This window comes from Bombyx mandarina, chromosome 28 (genome assembly GCF_030267445.1).
Source record: "Bombyx mandarina strain Sakado chromosome 28, ASM3026744v2".
In the NCBI taxonomy this organism is placed as follows: Eukaryota; Metazoa; Arthropoda; class Insecta; order Lepidoptera; family Bombycidae; genus Bombyx; species Bombyx mandarina.
In genome coordinates this window covers 7624704-7648924 of record NC_143233.1, presented here as the reverse complement: position 1 = coordinate 7648924, position 24221 = coordinate 7624704, and the positions used below count along the sequence as shown (strand labels likewise).

The 24221-nt window shown below is 38.4% G+C and overlaps 1 protein-coding gene across 7 annotated transcripts in view; it reads left to right on the top strand.

Moving 5' to 3' along the window:
• The first annotated feature begins 1279 nt into the window (after nucleotides 1-1279).
• The window catches only part of sano (CABIT domain-containing protein serrano), a 129362-nt gene continuing 106420 nt past the window's right edge, over nucleotides 1280-24221 (top strand). For 6 of the 7 annotated variants that reach the window (XM_089738991.1, XM_089738989.1, XM_089738990.1 and 3 more), the window contains exon 1: nucleotides 1283-1555. Coding sequence is in view for 1 of the 7 variants with exons in the window: in XM_089738987.1 (XP_089595113.1) it covers nucleotides 1502-1555 (54 nt within the window). In the remaining 6 variants the exon portion in view is untranslated. Of the gene's footprint in view, nucleotides 1556-24221 lie in introns of all 7 variants that reach the window. The other variant, XM_089738988.1, reaches the window with a different exon arrangement.

The window sequence follows — 24221 nt, the reverse complement described above, 5'->3', positions numbered from 1 at the left end:
TGAACGATGAAGGAATATAAAAATAACAAAAACTCATTCAACCACATGATGCCTCATTAAAACAAAAAATTGTCCACAAAATTAAAAAAATATATTTGGGGTTGGACAACCCTTATCACTTAGGGATATGAAAAATAGATAGTAGCCGATTCTCAGACCTACTGAATATGCATATAAAATTTCATAAAATTCGGTCAAACCGTTTCAGAGGAGTATGGTAACTAGCATTGTGACATGAGAATTTTATATATAAGATTATATACGTATTATTCATACATAGTCTTCCTGTCATTCATTTGGGGCACATACTTCCGAACGCACATAAGAAATGCCTCTTCAAAATATATTTTCTTTCCTTAAGTAAATAATATGCATTTGTAAGAAGTTTTGCTGCGTTCAGACCAACACAATTATAAAATCGCTGAAGAGTTAAAATAGAGATGTATTATTTAAAATTAAAATAAAAAACTCGTATTTTCCAATCGCAAATTAATTCATTGCGACCAAAGAAATTAGGTTCGACGACCTTTGTAGATATTTCGCATTCAATGAATCGTGTAACTAAATAAAATTTATTTTTGTGCTTTTTTTTTTCAATATACTGGTGGTAGGACCTCTTGTGAGTCCGCGCGGGTGGGTACCACAGCCCTGCCTATTTCTACCGTGAAGCAGTAATGCGTTTCGGTTTGAAGGGTGGGGCAGCCGTTGTAACTATACTGAGATCTCAAGGTGGGTGGCGCATTTACGTTGTAGATGTCCATGGGCTCCAGTAACCACTTAACACCAGGTGGGCTGTGAGCTCGTCCACCCATCTAAGCAATAAAAAAATAAATCTGTTGATCTTCAAATATTTAGTGTGACTAAAATTAAATTACTTTTACTTGTGCTATCTTTTTGGTCACGTATTTGGACAGATAAATTAATTATTGAGGATCGTTTGCAAGCTGACTACCGAAGTCTTGTGCCATACCACTAATGCTATAAGGGTACCGCCCTCTTCTGACTCCCCTCAAACCCTGATATCTCAAGAAAATGTTCCTTTGAACCAGAACAATACATGACAGCTTATTAATGAGCAAAGATTAAAAAACATGCTTACGAAAAAAAAAAACAATAAAACGAATCTAATAAATAAGCCCACCTCGAGCTTACGGTTCCGAAAGCTAACCAACACGCAGCGAAGTTGAGTGAGTGACTTCGAAAAAAAAGCTCTCATACAGAACCTAGAAACCGGTTCGCGGAACCAACTTCGCGTTACAGCCTTACGTCCACGAAGGTCAGAGACAAACTCAGTCACAAACCGAACCGCGCGGTCGACGGACGTGCCCTCGGAAAGAATAATCTAAAAAAGAAAGAAACTTTAAACGTCCCCTCGCAACAAATTCAAAACTATCTTTTTACGATACGTCAATGTAAAAATATATCTTTTGTGCGATTTTTTTTGTTATTTGTTACGGCCAGTGCTATTTGTCGTGTAGTTTATTTATATTATAGACTGTTAATGCCGTGTTTAGTGTTCGAAGTAAATACGAAAAGATCTTCATTACTACATTCGGTAAGTTTTACCCGGTTTTTGTCTGTTTGTTTTGTGTCATGTTTGTGTGTTTGCCGATCGGATATCGATGCACCGATGCGGGTTTTGTTCTGGCTATAGAGTGACGGGAATCGTGTCCAATCGTGTCCGATTTAACTCCAGTGATATCAAGATTGTTTTTTTCTTACTTTCATTGTTGGACCTGTGAATCGACTCCGTAAAAAGTTGCATTTTCACTTTTTTTTATGTCAATGCTGTTTGTGCTTACTATTCATTTGAATCAAATTAAATTCTCTTAAACGTTATGCTTTTATTGACGATGGATATTGTTAACATTCTCTTCGGACTATATACAATCAATCTCTGTTTTACGGGATTTAAACTAGTCTGTGATTCTTTGACTGACTCGATGGCTCAGTGCTTTGGGTTCGTGATCGCACAGCAGCAGTTTCGATTCCCAATCGGAACAGACATTCGTATAGACAACAGACTTGTTTGCTCCACATCCGGGTGTTTAATATCTATATACTATTTATGTGTGTACCAATTTTCGGCTCCTGCAGTAACAAGAATCATAGTTCGACTCAGATGTGTGTGGGTTTTGTCGCATACTATTCATTATCAGTGTGCTCAGTGCGAGCTTATTAACTTTCTCGATAGAGTAAAAGTAAACTCTTAATTTGTATGGAGTTGGAACGTTTGCCTACGTTTGCCGCTAGGGGCGCTGTTCCAACTGCATACAAACTTGAGTTAACTTTTACGCTGTCGAGAACGTTAATAAACTCGCACTAAGCACACTGGCTCGGAAACTGTGACACAAAAAGAGAGCTCGTCGATAAAAGCAACGCTCTGAGCGAAATAAGGACGAATCAACAGGCCACTTTCGCACGTATTATTAGTATTGTAACAGTAGTTTTATTGCTATCAAAGGTAGATTTACTGGTAGCAGGACCTCTTGTGAGTCCGCGCGGGTAGGTACCATCACCCTGCCTGTTTCTGCTGTGAAGCAGTAATGCGATTCGGTTTGAAGGGTGGGGCAGCCGTTGTAACTATACTGAGACCTTAGAACTTATGTCTCAAAGGCGCATTTACGTGGTAGACCTCTATGGGCTCCAGTAACTACTTAACACCAGGCTGTGAGCTAGTACACCAATCTAAGCAATAAAAAAAAGATGTAGTATGCAAGTGAATCGAGTTGAACTTACAACAGAGCTTCGTTATAAAGAACGGCTTATTTTAAAATCAAAATCAAACACGTAAAGTAACATGCACGTAAATGCCAACTATAACTGCCTTTTAGCAGTTTATTGACATTAGCGGCTTGGGTGACAGTTGCTGTGAAGGCCAAGTGAGTCGATCGCTCGTCTTCTCAACACGTTGTCCAATGAAATTCATAAAATACGAGTCAAGAGATTCGTTGTGAGCAGTCTTACTGGTGGTAGGGCGTCTGGTGAGCCCGCACGGGTAGGTACCACCGGCCTGCCTGTTTCAGCCGTGAAGCAATAACGCGTTTCGGTTTGTAAGGCAGGGTCAGTCGTTGTACTAAAAAAGATGTGTGGTGTCGTGGGACACCGGATAGGAAAGAAGTTCCTTATTATAAAAATATTAATTTTAAGTTCTATTCGAGGTATAAAGAAAATAATTATTCGGGTATACATATTTTTTATTATGATTTATTATTGATAAAAAAAAACTACTTTACAAAGTTATCAACTTTATTTTATTCACAATGATTTATAGAAAATATATATAATAATAATATACAAAGAAACAGCTATTTATATGAATAATAATAATAACCGTTTCACGTAGACTATACATCAGACACTGTATAGCCATAGACCATACATAAATAATAAAAATCTTACGTTACGGACGTTTTTTCCGGATTAGGGTACCCCTCCGCATCGTCCCATAAGGAACTTCGTTCCAAAAAACGGTAATCTTTGAATATTAATCGATCATGTGCTAATTTAATGTCAACAAGCCAGAAAGAACGGACTATGATATAGGTATGGTAGCGTACAATTAAGAAAACGCAATGGACAGCACATATTTATTAGTTACAATGAACTTAGCTTTTCGTTACTGCAATTGCTTGAAGTACAGCGCGTAATGTAGTATGCTCAACTAGATTAGCTAGAGTAATTAATAAGACAAGTTCTTTTTTTTATCTATTGCTTAGACGGGTGGACGAGCTCACAGTCCACCTGGTTTTAAGCGGTTATTGGAGCCCGTAGACATATACAACGTAAATGCGCCACCCACCTTGAGATATAAGTTCTAAGGTCCCAAGTATAGTTACAACGGCTGCCCTACCCTTCAAACCGAAACGCATTACTGCTTCACGACAAAAATAGAGAGGGTGGTACCTACCCGTGCGGACTCTCACAAGAGGTCCTACCACCAGTAAAGTAAAAACTTTGTTACACGCTACCTCTTTTAGGTACGCAGTGCAAAGCGTTTTACGTCAGTACAAAGCAACATCCATTGCAGCAGAAAATCTATCTATTAATACGTGAAGCAAAAACTTTGTATCCCTTTTTACGAAAATTGCGCGGACGGAGGAGTATGAAATTTTCCACACTTATAGAGAATATAGAGAAGAATTGCACAATGCTAATTTTTTTTTTAAATAATGCATAAAAGTTGCATTAAATCAATAAAGAAAACGTTACACACACTACATACCATGTATTTGACGCACACACGCACGCATACTATTTATTGTCAAACTTTTGTTCTTGACGTCTGTTGTCAAATTGAGAATAGATAAAATATTGTTTGTCTTTGTTAATATTTTTTATAGTGTAGTTTTGGCGAAATTTGTGATTATAGAAGTATAAAATACAATCATAATAGTGTACAAACTTACAATTCCAATTAATTCTAGTTGAATTTCGACTACTGCGGGACCTCTAGTTCTTATTAATAAAAATCATCTGTCATTGAAAATATTCGGCGTACACGAGAAACTTGTTTTCTATTTGTCTATGATTCATCTAACCTTGAAATAAGTAGGCAAAATGAAGAGTGACGATGGAGAAATTTCGCAAGCCGATAAAAATTTGTTTATCTTATCGATAAAATAATGTGGGTACTTTTAAAATGCGTTTTTTTTTTGTTTTCTCCGAATCAGAGTAGGCCATTACCGCGTAGATTACGTGGAACTAGGTAATCAGAGAGATATTAATTTTGCATGCCTCCGGTCAAAACCACTGATAGGCGACCATGACTTATATTCTGCGACCGACTACACAGATAACAGTGTCTCCTGATTTGTATACTTTTTAATTCCTTTTTTTTTCTTTCCCTACCTATGCTGATAGTTTTGAGAGGCTATTTCAGCCTCGCCCTAAGATGTAGGTGAGCTCACAGGGCTCAACTACTAACACTGGCCCTAGCAAGAGCGGTGCTTCGCAGAATCTACCGCCGGATCGGAAACGCGACCCACTGAGAAGATCCGGCGAGAAACTCAGTGGGCTATGTCTGTGGGTTAATTGGATCGTCGAGCCCTTCGTCGCAAGCGACGGGTTCGACGAGGACGGTGACCGGTGCTTGTGGTACCTAAAAGCACCGTTAGTGGATCAGGAGGATCCGTAATGACGTGTTTTGGGCAACGTCGACTGTTTACCATTCGATCTACAGGATCGGGTATGTAATTTCCGGTGGTCCCGACAAGAAGGTTCTCATGTCGTGCCGCCTTCTCAAAGTGGCGCAATGATGCCGACTGTAGATACTGACTGATTAATTGCTTAGGCGGTGTTAAGTGATTACCGGAACCCAATATACGCTTAAAACGTAAATGCCGCCAACTAACTACCTTGAGATATAGTTCTTAGGTCTCCGTTTTTACAATACAACGGCTGCCCCACTCTTCAGACCGAAACGCATTTTCACGGCAGAAATAGGCAGGATGGTGGTACCTACCCGTGTGGACTCACAACACGTCCTACCACCAGTAAAAACATTACTGACATTTCATTACTTTGTAAAACTATACGTTAATTCCATTGTAGTATATATTATTATTTAACAAATTAGAAGATACGGGTGTGTTTACTGTCAAATATTTACCAAGCGATACTGGTGGTAGAACATTTTGTTAGCACACTGTTCTTATAGCATAGAAGTATTGCTTCGTGTCAAAAATAGTCTTCGACAAAACCATCGTGTCAATAAAGCAAATAAACGGTAGGCAGCGGCTTCGCTCTGCCCCTGGCATCGCTGAAGTCCATGGGCGACGGTAACCATTCACCATCAGGTGGGCTGTATGCTCGACTGCCTACCAGGGCAATAAACAAAACACGATACGCATTACCTTTGATATTCTATTCATTAACTCGAAGATCGGCGTGGTGGCATCGCAAAAACAATAACGGATAATTATTATTAGCATTACGCTAATTGCGCAATGCATCGAGATCAATGCACCTTATATAGGTCCGATTACAATTCGTTATGATTAAATAAAATAAACATGCTCAGCTTGTCGAGATAATTTTGTTTACAGATACTCACGATGTGACGGCTTGCCCGAGAATTCTATTTGACACTTTAGTTCGACTACTTAGAACGAATACCTTTTTTTTTATTGCCCTTGTAGGCAGACGAGCATACGGCCCACCTGATGGTGAGTGGTTACCGTCGCCCATGGACTTCAGCAATGCCAGGGGCAGAGCCAAGCCGCTGCGTAACGTTAGACCTACCCACCCTGGGTATACAAATTCGAATGAGATGGGTTTTGGGAACAGAAACGGGCAGACGTATCTTGAGTCATACATCCAAATTCCCAGTTTTGAATTAATTATTTAGCGAGAATACAAACATCGCTTTTTTATTTTTTTTTTATTGCTTAGATGGGTAGACGAGCTCACAGCCCACCTGGTGTTAAGTGGTTACTGGAGCCCATAGACATCTACAACGTAAATGCGCCACGCACCTTGAGATATAAGTTCTAAGTTCTCAGTATAGCTACAACGGCTACCTCACCCCTCAAACCGAAACGCATTACTGCTTCACGGCAAAAATAGGCGGGGTGGTGGTACCTACCGGTGCGGACTCACAATAGGTGCTACCACCAGTAATTACCTAAAAGATAAGACGTTCGGTGCATTCGTAGGTAGCGATGCAACGGTGTACGAATCCCGCAGGCGGGTACAAATTTTTCTAATGAAATACGTACTTAACAAATGTTCCCAATTGACTTCCACAGTGAAGGAATAACATCTTGTAATAAAAATCAAACCCGCAAAATTATAACTTGCGTAATTACTGGTGGTAGGACCTCTTGTGAGTTCGCGCGGGTAGGTACCACCACCCTGTATATTTCTGCCGTGAAGCAGTAATGTGCGAAGTGAGGGGTGTTAGGTTTTTTCGTTACGGAATTTCATGATTCGGTCGCCGCGCTCAAGTCCCGCGATAAAAGATATGCAATAGCTTAAAAAGAAAAGAATGTTTGCCCGTAGTGGGAATCGAACCCACGACCCTCAGCGCTCAGTCAGGGCCGCTAACCACTGCGCCACCGAGTCAGTCGGCATTTCGGAGTGTACAAACAGGATTTGTTGTTTATATATTTTGCGAATTCTCCGGGACGATGTTAACTACAAGCTACTATCGTTAAACTGAAGACTTGATTGAGTTCTGCACAAACAAACATATTGATGAGCTTCCTGCGTGAATCTTAATTTATTTTAATATTTAATGCCTCAATATAATAATACGAAACGCCCACGGGTCGAGCGGTAGATAATGCCTTGGTTATTCAGTCTGGTATTATACCAATGGCCCATAACTTTTAATAGTATTTGATAGTTTAATAAATGATGAACGTTTTTATGTGGTCTTGTAGTACTCAAAATCACGTAAATATGTTTATTTAAATAATGTGAATTAACGCATAGGATTTTTTTTTAATTATGGTAAAAGTTGCAAAATCCAGTGTTGCTATTTTGAATGTGATTGTGTGTTTGTTGGTCCGTGATATATAGATTACAAAAAAAAACTATATATCTAGTTTTTAATCAATGCCTATTCTAACGTTTTGTAAATAACAAAACCCGAAAAATGGGCAAACCAAAAGTCCAAAAGAGAATAAAGTCGAAAATCGTTTTAAAGTTTAATTTCGAAGTTGCTTTACCGTAACGAAATATCATGCTTTATGAGATATATTTTTGCAAAAAAATTACTAGGTGTGCGTTGTTTTTTATAAAATACCCGTTTTTATGACTTTTTATTGGTCGCACAAAATACACACTGTATTCTATCGTTATGATATCACAAAAACCTCTGACGACAGGCTTTCTTTGGAACCTCTAGATTGCGGAGAGACTTCGGTTCCCTCTGTATTTTGTACCTTATGTTCCATGGGGAGTGCTCTGAGGAATTGTTCGAGATGATACCGGCATCTCGTTTTTACCATCGCACCGCCCGCCACCGGAGTAGAGTTCATCCATACTACCTGGAGCCACTGCGGCCATCCACAGTGCGTTTCCAGAGGACTTTTTTGCCACGTACCATCCGGCTATGGAATGAGCTCCCCTCCACGGTGTTTCCCGAGCGCTATGACATGTCCTTCTTCAAACGAGGCTTGTGGAGGGTATTAAGCGGTAGGCAGCGGCTTGGCTCTGCCCCTGGCATTGCTGAAGCCCATAGGCGACGGTAACCACTCACCATCAGGTGGGCCGTATGCCCGTCTGCCTACAAGGGCAATAAAAAAATGTACATTGATTCTGCGAAGCACTGGTCTTGTTAAGGCTAGTATTAGACATTCTCTCAGATTGAGTCCGTGAGATCACATTCCCATCTCGGCGTATCTGGAATAGCTTCTTAGGCCACTAGCGAATAAGCAGGGGAAAAAAATAATTAAAAACACTTTTTTTTTTTAAATAAATGCCCTTTGTTACAATAATTTGTAATATTTGGTCTATGTTCTGTGTGAAATTCGTTCTCACAGATTGTTCATCTATTCCGTTTCGTTTGATGCTATCAAAAGTACTATTTGATAAGATAAATTAAAAAAAAAATTCACTTGAAAATCTCATCCGTAACTGTTCAACGACGCCGAAAAATGTAAGAGTAAATAATAATATGATTTGTGTTATAAAAATACCAGTGTCGAAAAATATCTGTGTAAGGTCCTTAGAAAAAAGTCACTCGTGCCGATTTAAAGTGTGAAAAGCCCGTTAAATAACACAAATGAGTCTCGGACCTCATGTCTCAAGGTAGTTAGCAGGATCTCCGTTGCAATGAGTATGGACTGCCCAAAACCATTGCTTTGTCTATGTGTTTGGGTATCCAGATGCGTTAGTCTAACCAGAGCCTTGATTCCACTAACTACAATGCTCTCCGAAGAGAGGATGATATGACACAATGTCCCGACGATGTAAGTCACGTCTGGAGGTAGTCCCCAGAGATATGAAGAGTCTAAGAAGTCCAATTTACTGGTGCGATTTGTATTTTCTTGTGTTTCGGTCGATACAATACCAAAGTCCTTGGGCCCGTGGTCTGCTTCCAACATCTGGAGACAGTCAAGTCCTACATACTTTGCGTGCCCTCTAGGCGCAGATTCCTCCTAGTAGGCTGGTAAAATTCATTCAATACGTTACTGTTATCTTTAACATTGTCCTGTGACCCGTGTAATAGCGGGAATGCGAAACTTCTTCGATACTAGAGCTAGAATAGGAGCTGCTAAAATCCATTCAACCCGCTATTGTTATCTTTAGCGTTGTCCTGTGACCCGTGTTCTAGCGGGAGTGCGAAACTTCTTCGATACTAAAGCTAGATTAGGAACTGCTAAAATTCATTCAACCCGCTATTGTTATCTTTAGCGTTGTCCTGTGACCCGTGTTCTAGCGGGAGTGCAAAACTTCTTCGATACTAAAGCTAGAGTAGGGGCTGCTAAAATTCATTCAATACTTTACTGTTACCTTTAGCGTTGTCCTGTGACCCGTGCTCTCGCGGGAATGCGAAACTTCTTCGATACTAGAGCTAGAGTAGGAGCTGCTAAAATTCATTCAATACTTTACTGTTATCTTTAGTGTTGTCCTGTGGCCCGTGTAATAGCGGAAATGCGAAGCTTCTTCGATACTAGAGCCAGAGATCTCAGAGATAGATACATAAGGAAATTTATATGAAGCATGTCGGTCAAGGCGTTCTCGAACAATGATATAATGGATCTGAATTGTTTTAGCTTACGGTACATCGTATGTGCGGTGTTATTCAGTTTTTGAGGTCGTCTGAAGGCGCATAACGGGTTTCGGTATCATCGCGAAAAATAATGTTTTCGGGTTTGTGTAATTATTGTTCGAAAATGCAAATAAATGGTTGTTCGTTCAACCATTTATTTGCATTTGCAGTTCAGGGTAGGAGAAATTGTTTTTTTTTAAATATGATTGAAGGATTGTTGATTAAGTATTTGAAGCTACACTCTGGAGAATCGTTTGGTGGGGTCCGCCCAATAGTTTTTTTTTTTATATCCAAAGGCGAACGGCAATAAAGGTTATAAACATTTGGAAAAGATATCATAAGAAAAAATCTTTTTTAGTTATTTGAACGGAGTAAACTTAATTGAAATTCGATTAAAGATATCGAATTGTTGACGCTAATGCCAAATGAAAATCAGCTTTAATTACAAAGGTATAAGTCGCCTATTCAGTGAAATATCACTTAAACCAAATAGCTTTTTACCGCTTAATCTATATATTTGTTTCTATGGAATTATGGTATTTTATGGTAGGCAGCGGCTTGGCTTTGCCCCTGGCATTGCTGACGTCCATGAGCGACGGTGACCACTTACCATCAGGTGGACCGTAAGCTCGTCTGCCTACAAAGGCAATAAAAAAATTATATATATGTCTGATAATAAGGCTATTTAGTAGTATAAAGAGCAGTGAAAGTGAAAAAGGTCACACAATTTTTTGGGATTCATCGATCAATTTTATTGGGAGGCCATTTCACATAAATTCGTTTTTTTATTAACCTAAACGCTTTCTTTAGAAAACATGTTTTAGCTGTATGCGCATATTTTAAGCTAGCTTCACGTCTATAACCCAAAGCTCTAACAAAATAAGCTTCCAATTTTCTACTCACGTCTACTGATGCTAATCACCGTCGATTCTGTCTCTGATCTCACCCAGGCTTTCTGGACTCAGTCTTAAGTTTTAAGCCGTTCTACTGTTTCTAAACTTGGCTGCAGATATATTTTCCTACACCAACATATACTGTGAATGCGCATACCGGATTACAGGAAAATTAATATTACAACTCATTTGGCTTCGTGGAAATTTAGTGAATATTTTAGCTTGTTTTTTTTTATTATTTTAATTTATAATAACTTCGAATGCACGTTCTTATAAAATCAAAGAGGTAACCAATAATATGACTAATAATTGTACATTCACGATTTTACAAGGAATTTTGAGGTCAAGACCACTATAGTGTGGTCTAAGCTGAAGATTTAATGACGTCTATTAGATTTTGTGACGTCATAGTTTTATTTTGATTCATTCCGGATTTAAAAAAATGTCAGTTACACTGTTTGTTTTTCTTTTAATAATTCGGCTACGGCTGTAATTTTAAGCTGCCAGATTGAAGAATCCAAGACCCCTTGAATAATTTTCAGAATTCAGTATTATTTATTAACTCAAATTTGTATGGAGTTGGAACGTTTGCCGTTACGGGCGCTTTTAACTCTCAGACACAGCCCACTGAGTTTCTCGCCGGATCTTCTCAGTGGGTCGCGTTTCCGATCCGGTGGTAGATTCTGCGAAGCACGACTCTTGCTAGGGTTCGTGTTAGCATCGTCGTCAGGTTTGAGCCCCGTGAGCTCACCTACTAGTTACGGTTACGCTGGAATAGCCGCTCCAGGTTACCACCAGCTTAGGCAGGAAAAAAAAAAAAAAAAAAAAAAACGGGCGCTGTTCCAACTCCATACAAATTTGAGTTAACTTTTACGCTATCGAGAACATTAAAGAATTCATACTAAGCGCACTGTACGTAAAGAAACGCATCGCTAACTTTTCTAACGCCTAACAGGATATTAGCACGAAAACAAATTATAAGGTTGTTTTCTTTTCTTTTATATCTTGAAGCGTCACGAAACCTATCGTTTCAGAGGGATACGACAACTTTTTATTTTTTATTGCTTAGATGGGTGGACGAGCTCACAGCCCACCTGGTGTTAAGTGGTTACTGGAGCCCATAGACATCTACAACGTAAATGCGCCACCCACCTTGAGACAAGTTCTAAGGTCTCAATACAGTTACAACGGCTGCCCCACCCTTCAAACCGAAACGCGTTACTGCTTCACGGCAGAAATAGGCGGGGTGGTGGTACATACCTGTGCGGACTCACAAGAGGTCCTACCACCAGTAAAAAAAACTGTTAACTGTCTTCGCGGTATATTCGTGGCTAACAAAATTTCAACTCAATTCGATTTAAAAGCAATATCAATATCACCATGAAAACTGTGTTGAGTTAGAAACGCATTAAAAAATAATTATAGATTCTTCTTCTTAGTCGAACACTTCATTGCTGAAGGTCGTGTCCTTGAAAGCCCTTCGTGGCTCTTTGTACCCTCAGCTTCCATTTGCTTCGGTTTTCGGCTTCTCTCAGAGCGTTCGCAACAGAGAGTCCAGTGACCGCAGTTATCTGATCCGACCAACGGTTTGGTGGCCGGCCGGCGGGTCTTTTCCCTTCCACCTTGCCCACCACAATCAATCTTTCAAGGTTGTCTGGTGGCCGCCGAGCAATATGACCAAAGTAACCAAGAACCTTCTGGTAGCAAACCGTCGACAGTCTCGTTTCTATACGAAGTTGCCCGAGGACAGATTAAGCCGTAAAAATGGTTTCAATTATGTCCAGGATTCACGAAAACTGAAGGATATATAGTCGAATCCTGTGAAATGGAATCATTCTCAAGCAGTTGACCCGTTGTTCGCTTTTTTTTTTGAAATTTCTAGCCACTTACATTGTGGGCTTTTGTTATCGGATGCTCTAGAAGAATTTGATTTCCAGTACCAACTAATACCTTATATGGTCATTCTGAAGCTATCGCTAGTTAAAGCGCGCGGTTTTCATTCATTGTAACGACTAGTTATTTTGTTTGTTTGTTTGTGTGTATTAATTTTATATTTTTAGAATTTAGTTACGACGTAACAATACGCCCTATTTTAGTTAAACTTTAATTGAATATGCAATTTCGAAAAGGGCACATGTCGCATATTTTGTCAATTACGTTTTTTCATATACACGTAGTTTTGAGGCTTACCTACACCCATTTTATAATAATTCCAGTAATTTTCAATTGCTAATTAACACTAAAATATATGTCAAAGGTTAATATTTTAAATTTTACACTGCTTTATATTAGAAAATAATCAGATTTTTTTTTCATTTCCTAAACATTTTACGTTTTCAGAGATGTGCCCTTTTCAAAATTGCATATTCAATTACTATGTACGCTTTGGAATGAAAGGAAATTTTATGAGGATTTTAAATCTTTAATGCCCTATTTATACAGTTTCGTGCCAGTTAAGCTAGCCCAAAGATGCAGCGTGTCGCGTAGAGCACCTTGCTCTCCAGGTGTCTATGTAATCAAAACTGGTTTGACAATTATATCAATCAGAAATACTCGTTAGGAAACATCTGCTATACAGGTCTCAATCTCAATCTGGTGGTCTTGTAAAATATACCGCAGAGTCTGACCCCAACTTCCACTTGAATACACTCCAAAGTCGTTGTGACCTAAACAATAAGACGTTCGGTGCATTCTTGTTGAGCAATGCACCGGTATTCTAATCTCAGGTGGGTACCAATTTTTCTAATGAAATACGTACTTAACAAATGTTCACGATTGACTTCCACGGTGAAGGAATAACATCGTGCAATAAAAATCAAACCCGCAAAATTATAATTTGCGTAATTACTGGTGGTAGGACGTCTTGTTAGCCCGCACAGGTAGGTACCACCGCCCTGCCTATTTCTCTCGTGAAGCAGTAATTACTTTCGGCTCGAAGGGTGAGACAGCCATTGTACTATCAGACTTGGAACTCATGTCTCAAGTTGGGTGCCGGCATTAACGTTTTTGATGTCTATGGGCTTCTGGTGGACCGTGAACTCGGCCACCATATGAAAAAATGATTAGATTTCATCATGCGTCTAAGCATAAGTTCTTCTGACGTTAATAAAAAAAAAAAAAAAAAAATGCCTTTTTCAGTTATTATTTGGACAACAAGACGTTTTAAATTGGTAAGCTTGCTCACGATACGGACGTGCCTGATGTGAGCTCCAAAGTTGTTAAAATTGTATTTTATTTATTTATTTATTTATTTATTTATGTACACACAGAAAACAAGACACAGTACAGAGTAATAGGAAAATTATGTACAAAGGCACTTGTACATAATTATATACAAATTGTATATAATTTTTTTTGTATGTATCGCGTATGCAAAATAAAATCTTACATCTCCCACGTCCAATGAATACCGTAACGAAGCGATGTTAATATAACGGTTTCCATATTAAAACTAGTTTGATGGAGCCAGCCATTGATTATCATAATTATCGAACAATAATAAATAAACATACTAAAAAGATTCTCATTAGTTCTGGGCTTAATATTATTTTAAGAAAATTATGAATGATCAATTTCACTATGCATCTATTGTAATAATAATAAAAAGAACTAGAAACAAATCACTATTTAAGTGCTAGGCCCATATTTAAGATTCCCTGTATCCTCAATAGGGAAATAATAATCCTCTACTGATATATATACACAAATTCCTTACATATTAAACATACATATATACATTTATAAATATTAATACATATACCCAATGTAACGTAATAACAATTTTGTTTCTTCTTTTGTTTATAAATAGATAAACCCATATCTACTGTTATATTACTGTTTTGCTTCTAGAACTAATACTTCTCAATTATATTAGCCGGTAATACCGACGATCTCTGAGTTAGTGCTAGGAACAATCAAATTGTTCGACCTTCGATCTCTGATAGCCGGGTCGCTTCCGTGGCCCAGAGGTCAGTACCGACTCAATCTTGGCATCTTCTTGTCCTATTTGAACACAGTCTATTTGGAAAATGATGTACGAAGAATTTTTGCTTTATTATTATTACTAACGACCCGCCCTCGCTTCGCTTCGGAAACATTAAAACACACATGAAACCAAAAAAATAAAAATAAAAAATAAATAAAAAAAAGTTGCCTATGTTCATCAGGGACAATGTCGGCTTCTAATGGAAAAAGAATTTTTCAAATCGGTCCAGTAGTTTCGGAGCCTATTCGAAACAAACAAACAAATCTTTCCTCTTTATAATATTAGTATAGATAGATATAGATATAGATAATCAAAAAAAGTTTTTTAACTAAATTAAATTACGAACTTTGGGAATGCTTAAACGACAAAGGGAAGATCTTCCACCGAGCGGGTGATATTTTCTCGGTAGACCGACGATCCGAATGTTGTTGTTCGGAACTTGTATGATATATACAAGCTTATCTTGAAAATGTCGTAAGCGAGATTCAGGCATCTGTCAAATATGTTGCGTTGTATGATGGCTACCCGCCACAGAACAAAGATCTACAATATCCAAATGTACTATATTATATTATAAAATATATAAAAATGAATTGCTGTTAGTTAGTCTCGCTAAAACTCGAGAACGGCTGGACCGATTTGGCTAATTTTGGTCTTGAATTATTTGTGGAAGTCCAGAGAAGGTTTCAAAGGTAGATAAATATGAAAATACTCGGAATTAAATAAAAATAACAATTTTGTTTTCCCTTTAATGTGTCCCCCGTCGGACGGATTCCTTTTGTTTATTTTAAGTATATTTTATACAAAAGTTTAGGTCTTTTATTTCTCGGTTGAGGCACTACGAAGTCTGCCGGGTCGGCTATACAAATTTCACATTTGGGGCCGATAGTTAGTATATCAACTATGTTTTAATTCTGTATCACAATTCAAGATACGTTTTCGATACCATGCATTTCGATACGATTTTTTCACCGATAAATTCCTCGCGCCAAAACGGATAATTTATTTTTTTCGATTAACTCACGACTAAGGCATACAAAATCATACAGCCTCACTTAACGCGCACTAAGACACAAGTAACATTTTTTTTTTCTCTCTATTGTCTCACAAATAATATGAGAACTCTTTTTCGCTGAACAATTTATTTAGATTTCACGGTACGTTTGTTAAGTAAGTCACGGCGGCACGTGTCCGATAAATGACAACGGATCATGAAGAATGACACTTTCTCTCAAAACTATTTCGTAGGCGGAGATCGAATTAACCGTGTGTAATTGATATGTTGAACTTTCGCATAGCCGTGATATAAATGTGAGAGGAAAGCTTTTATCCGTGCCCACTCCAGCGTATTAGAAAGAGACAGAGAGTAAGTGTGTACCGTTCTACCCGAAAACCAGTAGCTTGAGAAGTGACCATATAAATTTATTTGAATTTATTAAGCCGGTAATAATGTTCAATGATATGCGATCTTTCTTATTTCTTGGTGGGAAGACACATCGTGAGCGCGTCTACCGTCGTTACCTACTCCCGACAAATGAGTCGAAGTATTTGCTAACCGACTTCGAAAAAGAGAGGTTCTATATTCGACTGTACTTTTCACATGTACTACCAACCCTTTTGAATTATCCTTAATAATTCATATTCAATTGACTTCGACTAGATTCGTGATTATTGATATTAAATTAATTACTATAGATTAATCGTGACTACTTTTTATCTCAAGGTGAGTGGCGCATTTACGTTGTAGATGTCTATGGGCTCCACTAACCACTTAACACCAGGTGGGCTGTTAGCTCGTCGACTCATTTTTATTTTTTTAGTGCTTAGATGTGTTTCATAACCATTACAACTAACAATAACTTCAACGGTCAATAAAAATATAGAAATTGAAAAAATACCTATTATAATCGTCACCCGTTTATTTCGCGTCAATCTCTTATCGGCGATTATGGGTCAAAACATTGATGTCAAGTACTCCGACTTATCGGTTCGAACGAAAACGCTATCTATTCGTATCGCCGTGCAAAATTAGGTTATCCGATTGACATAATTTCTGATTTGTTATCAATGATAACGTTCGTGCGTTGATAGGTTTTGTGCGGGGGCTGGCTGGGGCCATCCAATTCTCAATTGTTTTGTTGAAATGTCTATACCTTACTTCAAGCCGAAGCGCATGCGTAATTTCAGCCCACTGAGTTTCTCGCCGGATCTTCTCAGTGGGTCGCGTTTCCGATCCGGTGGTAGATTCTGCGAAGCACTGCTCTTGCTAGGGTCAGTATTGGCAACTCTCCGGTTGAGCCCCGCGAGCTCACCTACAAACGTTAGGGTGAAGCTGAAATAGCCTCTCAAGGCTATCAGCATAGGTAGGAAAAAAAAAAAAAAGGAAAAAAAAAAAAAAAAAAAAAAAAACCTAATTCATGACCGGAACAGAAAGAAAAATCTGAAAAGCAACGCACATATTTGTAAATGTCATTGTGGCCTAAAGGATAAGACGTCCGGTGCATTCGTATCTAGCGATGCACAGGTGTTCGAATCCCGCAGGCGGGTACGAATTTTTCTAATGAAATACGTACTCAACAAATGTTCACGATTGACTTCCACAGTGAAGGAATAACATCGTGTAATAAAAATCAAACCCGCAAAATTATAATTTTCGTAATTACTGGTGGTAGGACCTCTTATGAGTCCGCGCGGGTAGGTACCACCACCCTGCCTATTTCTGCCGTGAAGCAGTAATGCGTTTCGGCTTGGAGGGCGGGACAGCTGTTGTATCTATACTTGAGACCTTAGAACTGATATCTCAAGGTGGGTAGCGCATTTATGTCGTAGATGTCTATGGGCTCCGGTAACCACTTGACACCAGGTGGGCTGTGAGCTCGTCCGCCCATCAATAAAAAGAAAATGGTAGAAAAGATTAGCGGTAATTGCTTCCACGAATGCGTTCAAGGAAATTGTTGTTAACACCCATATACCCTTATGAGTGGCCGGGAAAGCTTTTGTATTTTTTCCCTACCTATTTGCTGGTAGCCTAAGGGGCTATTCCCTCCACGCTCGTACTAGTAGGTGAGCTCACGGGCTCAACCTAAGAGAATTTGCTAACACTAGCCCCTAGCAAGAGCAGTGCTTGGCAGAATCTACCACTGGACCGGAATCGCGACCCACTGAGAAGATCCGGCGAAAAACTCAGTGGGTTTTGTTTTTCGTGTCTTTACAATACAGCCTCTGTCGACCCTATCCGGAATCAAAGTCGTGAATACATATAAAAGTTTCTAGAACACAAGCTATCAATTACGGTGGACAGTTAAAACGCTCCTAATGCTCAATAACACTGACGGTATTCGCCATTAGTCAATGTACAAAGTTAGTTAGGAATCTAGAATATGTTATAATGTTTATGGAGAGGTCATGTTAGATGATTTTCGGCGTATTATCGATATTTTTATGAATGCTAATTTGTTCGTTTATTCAGTCGTGATCACGTAGCTTGACCCATTAAATAATGTGGTATATACTGTTTCTCAACTACTGTTAACAATGTTGAGGAAAAACTTGTCGCAAATTCCCAGGCATCAAATAACACTTACCGACTTTTTCTAAAAAAAAAACCTTTTTAGCATTAATAATGTTTTGTATTTTTAACTAATTTCATTAATAATTTTAAATCGTAAAACTACATAAAGTGTAAAGTACTCGATACTTCGCAAACAATTATTATAACTAGAGGTCCCGCAGTAGTCGAAATTCGACTAAAATTAATTGGAATTGTAAGTTTGTACACTATTATGATTGTATTTTATACTTCTATAATCACAAATTTCGCCAAGGCTACACTTTTAAAAATATTAGCAAAGACAAACAATATTTAATCTATTCTCAATTTGACAACAGACGTCAAGAACAAAAGTTTGACAATAAATAGTATGCATGCGTGTGTGCGTCAAATACATGGTATGCAGTGTGTGTAATGTTTTCTTTATTGATTTAAGGTATCTTTTATGCATTATTTTAAAAAAATATTAGCATTGTGCATTTTTTCTCTATAATAATATTCTCTATAAGTGTAGAAAATTTCATACTCTTCCGTCCGCGCAATTTTCGTAAAAAGGGATACAAAGTTTTTGCTTCACGTATTAATATATAGATGACAATAATAAACGCCAGAAAAAACTGTAAAAGTATTTTTAAAAGAATGTACCTCTTTGAATATTTAGTTGGCACACGAATTTCTAAACTCTTTCCGCTACCTCCTGATTATAATGAACACACCGCAAAACTCATTGCCTGAGTAAAAGAGGCAATTTTCAACACAGTTCTGCTATTCAAAGGGAATAATACTTTTAATTGGAATTCTTCGTGTCAGGATTCTCCAGGTTTCGTACTAAATGCTTTTATTGGAACGATAAAGTCGGTTAGAAGTTCTTTCGGAATACGAATTATTATTTTAATTACGATTATTGACACGGTCTCTTGGAAAACAATAAAAAAGCAGAGTTAAAAGCTGTGTGCGTTTAAAAAAAGTGTGTCTGGGGAAGCCCGACAGAAGCGACAATTTATCATTGAAATTGTTCAATTTGAGAAAAGCTTAAGTTAGTATTAAAATTTTATGTATAATATTATTTTATTTATTTATTTATTTAATATTTTTTTGTACACACAGCTGTTAGAAGAAACACGACAATAAGGATACAGAGTAAAAGGGCACTACTTTTTTGATATTGTAATCTCTTCCAGTAGGCACGCAGAAGGAAAGAAGAATTAGGTACACAAACCTAGTGCATACAGTAAACATTACATATAATAATATATACATATTATAAGATACAAATCAATATTTATACAAAAAATAAAATACAATATTAATATGATAAATGTAAGGAAAATTGTAACATAAATAGAAAAAGTACCGCTGCCGTATGTGTGAGAGAAAGGGACGCCAGATAGACCAGCGCCGTCACGCGTTACGTAACGAACCGTTTTACCCCCCCATAAGAAGTTATTACTACAAAATCCTTCAATAATTACGTCACACGTCAGTAACCAAATATTTGATCAAAAATTTAGCTTGCAATTCAATTAAGCACTCTTTTATAAATAACTAGCTGATCCGGCAGACTTCGTAGTGCCTCAATCGATAAATAAAAGACCTAAACTTTTATAATATATTGTATAAATAAACTTAAAACAAACAAAAGGAATCCGTCCGACGGAGGACACATCAAAGGAAAAACAAAATTGTTATTTTTATTTAATTCCGAGCATTTTCATATTTATCTACCTTTTAAGCCTTCTCTGGACTTCCACAAATAATTTAAGACCAAAATTAGCCTAATCGGTTCAGCCGTTCTCGAGTTTTAGCGAGACTAACGAACAGCTATTCATTTTTATATATATAGATTGAGAATTTACAATAGAGACGCAAAGTCAATTTTTGTTTGTTTGTTAATAATATATTAATGATATTAAACATTTAAATCTGCGCGGGCGTAACAAAATCCGTTATCAAGGGTACATAAGAGAGGCAGACAAATTGATTGATATGTCGATGATGAAGCACAAAAGGCGTGAGCTCATTTGACCTCCGATATCTTGATAAATTAATGTTTGTGGTCGCCAATAAAATAATAGAAACGGAGAATACAAGATATTTTGAGAGATGTCGGAATCTCGCTTACGACTTTTACAAGATAAGCTTGCATATTACATATACAAGTTGCATATACAAGGTTGACCGAACAATATCACCGGTTGGTGGAAGATCGTCCCTTCGTCGCTATTCCCAAAATGGTGACCTGCGACGGAACAATTGCAGCTTTTGTACTTCAACATCAACGCGTCAAGAAATTCGTCAAGACATTCTCAAAACATTATCGTTGCCATAACCGCGCGTCAAAACAATGGCTATAGAGAGAGAGAGAGAGAGAGTATTCTTTATTGTACACTAAAAAACAAATAAACAATGCGATATGTTAAACACAACAAAATACCATTCGCGGTCTTATCGCTAAGAGCGATCTCTTGGTCCAGGCGGCTGGCCGATCCTTCGGCTGGTCGTAGGACCGTCGAGGCGATTCGCCCAGTCCTTGTGGACTGGGTGAATCGTGACAGAGGACGCCTCACTTTCCGGCTCACGCAGGTTCTCACTGGGCATGGTTGCCTCGGTGAGTTCCTGCACCGGATCGGAGCCGAGCCGACGGCAGAGTGCCACCATTGTGATTGCGACTTGGACACGGCAGAGCATACGCTCGTCGCCTGCCCCGCATGGGAGGGGTGGCGCCGTGTCCTCGTCGCAAAAATAGGAAACGACTTGTCGTTGCCGAGTGTTGTGGCATCGATGCTCGGCGACGACGAGTCGTGGAAGGCGATGCTCGACTTCTGCGAGTGCACCATCTCGCAGAAGGAGGCGGCGGGGCGTGTTAGAGACGCGCTAGCCCGCCGCCGTCGAGCGGGGGCCAGGGAGGCGGATCTCGCCCAAGCCCTGGCCCTCTAAGTGTTTCGGGTCCCCCTCACATGTCGGTCTGGGGACCGGCGAGAGGGACCTAAGAAGACGTCGTGCAAGCTGCTCTGCACGCGTTTTACGCAAGAGCATCCGGGTGATGGAAGGCCGGCTATCCTCGACCCACGCTGGTTCTGACCCAGCGGGGTATTCCGTAGGATAGCTCACTCTAACCGGCGCCATCTAGGCGGGCTCCGGATAGCCTGCCGACCGAGAGGGCTGGTGGTCGTGGCGCCGACGACCGCCAGTCCGGCGTCCCGAGGGGGAGGGTGATGGGAGAGATGTGCTCCGCACTAAACACTTCACTTTCCCCCCTTTGCCTTTTCATGAGTTCTGCCTCATGTGAGGTTTGGACGTTGGTTGTTGAGCGACAGGAGGTTTTAGTCGGTTCGACTCCGACATGCTCCGCCCGCCGTCCCCAGTGGAGGGCGGAAGTCCGGCGATTTCCTCCTGACCAAAAAAAAAAAAAAAAGAGCGATCTCTTCCAGACAACCATCAGGTGGACAAGAATCATTTGGAAACGAACTACGCGCGGTGTACCATTCCAGTGAAATACATATACATATATGTACACATACATACACACATACATATCTCCGTAAATATACATACAATTAATACAAAGTATTATAGCTTCTTAACATTTAGTTTTTGTACTGAATTAGTTTACGATCGATCAATCAGAGCTTTCGTAGTTCTAAGAATATATGTGTCGAGTCCTCCGTGATCATAAAAACCGTAACGAACTCTGTATCTCCACGTTATTATAACGTCCATATTTATATTTGAACGAATTTAAAATGATCTATATATTAATACGTGAAGCAAAAACTTCGTATCCCTTATTACGAAAATTGCGCGGACGGAGGAGTATGAAATTTTCCACACTTATAGAGAATATAGAGAAGAAGTGCACAATGCTAATATTTTTTTAAAATAATGCATAAAAGATACATTAAATCAATAAAGAAAACGTTACACACACTACATACCATGTATTTGACGCAACACGCATGCATACTATTTATTGTCAAACTTTTGTTCTTGACGTCTGTTGTCAAATTGAGAATAGATTAAATATTGTTTGTCTTTGTTAATATTTTTTATAATGTAGTATAAAATACAATCATAGTAGTGTACAAACTTACAATTTCAATTAATTATAGTCGCATTTCGACTACTGCGGGACCTCTAGTATATTTAATTTCACTAAACAGCATGCAAAGATTATTACGTCATAAAAGAAGAACTTTAACGAGAATATCATCAATGCGGTTGCAGACGAAATAAAAATGAGGTTGGTAAGAGAGTGTTAACTATGGATGTGGAAGGATATAGACGAAGATGTAGATCTAAGAAGAAATGGATAGATTGTGTGAAAGACGATATGGGTAAGAGGGGAGTGAGCGAAGAAATGGTATATGATAGAAGAGTATGGAAGGAGAAAACATGTTGCGCCGACCCCAGGTGACTGGGAGAAGGGCAGGATAATGATGATGATCATCAATGCGGTTAAAGTTAATTAAATATCCATTGTAACAGATCTTGATTTGAGAAAACAGAAGTACCAGTTTTCAAATACAAAAACAATTATCAAAATTGGTTCACCTATAAAAAGTTCTAACTATACTTGAGATCTTAGAACTTATATCTCAAGGTGGGTGACGCATTTACGTTGTGAATGTCTATGGGCTCCAGTAACCACTTAACGCCAGGTGGGCTGTGAGCTCACCCACCCATCTAAGCAACAACAAAAATTTTTTATGGTAGCAGCGCACGAAAAAAACCCCATCGAATTCATAACCTCCTTCTTTTTTTAAGTCGGTCACAAATGAAACATTAATATTCTAGGAATCGCACACAAAGTTCCCGAGCCCCTCAATTCTACATTCAGGTTACTCCAACCGAAACCTCGTTCGCAATTAATACCGAAGGTCAACTCACAGGGTCAGAGCAGCCTGTATCTAAATCTGTTAAGTCCGTTACACATTATCCGCCTTTTATGATTAGCTCCGGTCAAATAGTGTGACCTCAGCCTTTTTGTTTGACGGAATTATGAGGTTTAGATTTTGATTGACATTTCGTGTTAGCAACCATATTCTATAAAGATATTTTTTGTATGTCGACCATTCGTTGTGTCTTTGATGTTCTAATCTATACTAGAGGTACCGCAGTAGTCGAAATTCGACTAGAATTAATTGGAATTGTAAGTTTGTACACTATTATGATTGTATTTTATACTTCTATAATCACAAATTTCTCCAAGACTACTCTATAAAAAATATTAACAAAAGCAAACAATATTTAATCTCAATTTGACAACAGACGTCAAGAACAAAAGTTTGACAATAAATATTATGCATGCGTGTGAGCGTCAAATACAAGGTATGTAGTGTGTGTAATGTTTTCTTTATTGATATAGTGTATCTTTTATGCATTATTTAAAAAAAAATAGCATTGTGCACTTCTTCTTTATATTCTCTATAAGTGTGGAAAAATTCATACTCCTCCGTTCGCGCAATTTTCGTAAAAAGGGATACAAATTTTTTGCTTCACGTATTAATATATAGATCTTATTGTACATACAATTATTATTATTATTATCATGAGAGCGACTACATTAAAGTAATAAACATTTATTATATATTGTAGTTATATTATGTTATTTATTATAGTTATCCAGTTGGGTTAAAGTTGGAGGCGTTTCAAAAGTTAATTAATATTCATAATCAACAGATTTAATGGGAAGGTAATTATTTGAAGTTTCTTTCACTTTCCATGTGCTTTGTTTAGAAAAAAAAAACAGAATGAAAAGCGTACCTACTAACGATTTAGTAACGCACTTTCTCCTGCATCCGCTTTACTTAATGAACTATGGCAAGTGAGAACCGTACACAGTGGAAAACAATCAGAAAATCAAAAATATTTTTTTTTTAATAATTGCGGTAGGTCCTCTTCTATTGGAATAAAAGTCTTGAAGTCGTCGTGGCCTGAAAGATAAGACGGAAAGAAGAAACGGTCCGTTGGCAAGTACAATTTTTTCTAATGAAATACGTACTTGACAAAGTGTTCACGATTGACTTCCACCGTGAAGGAATAACATCGTGTAATAAAAATCAAACCCGCAAT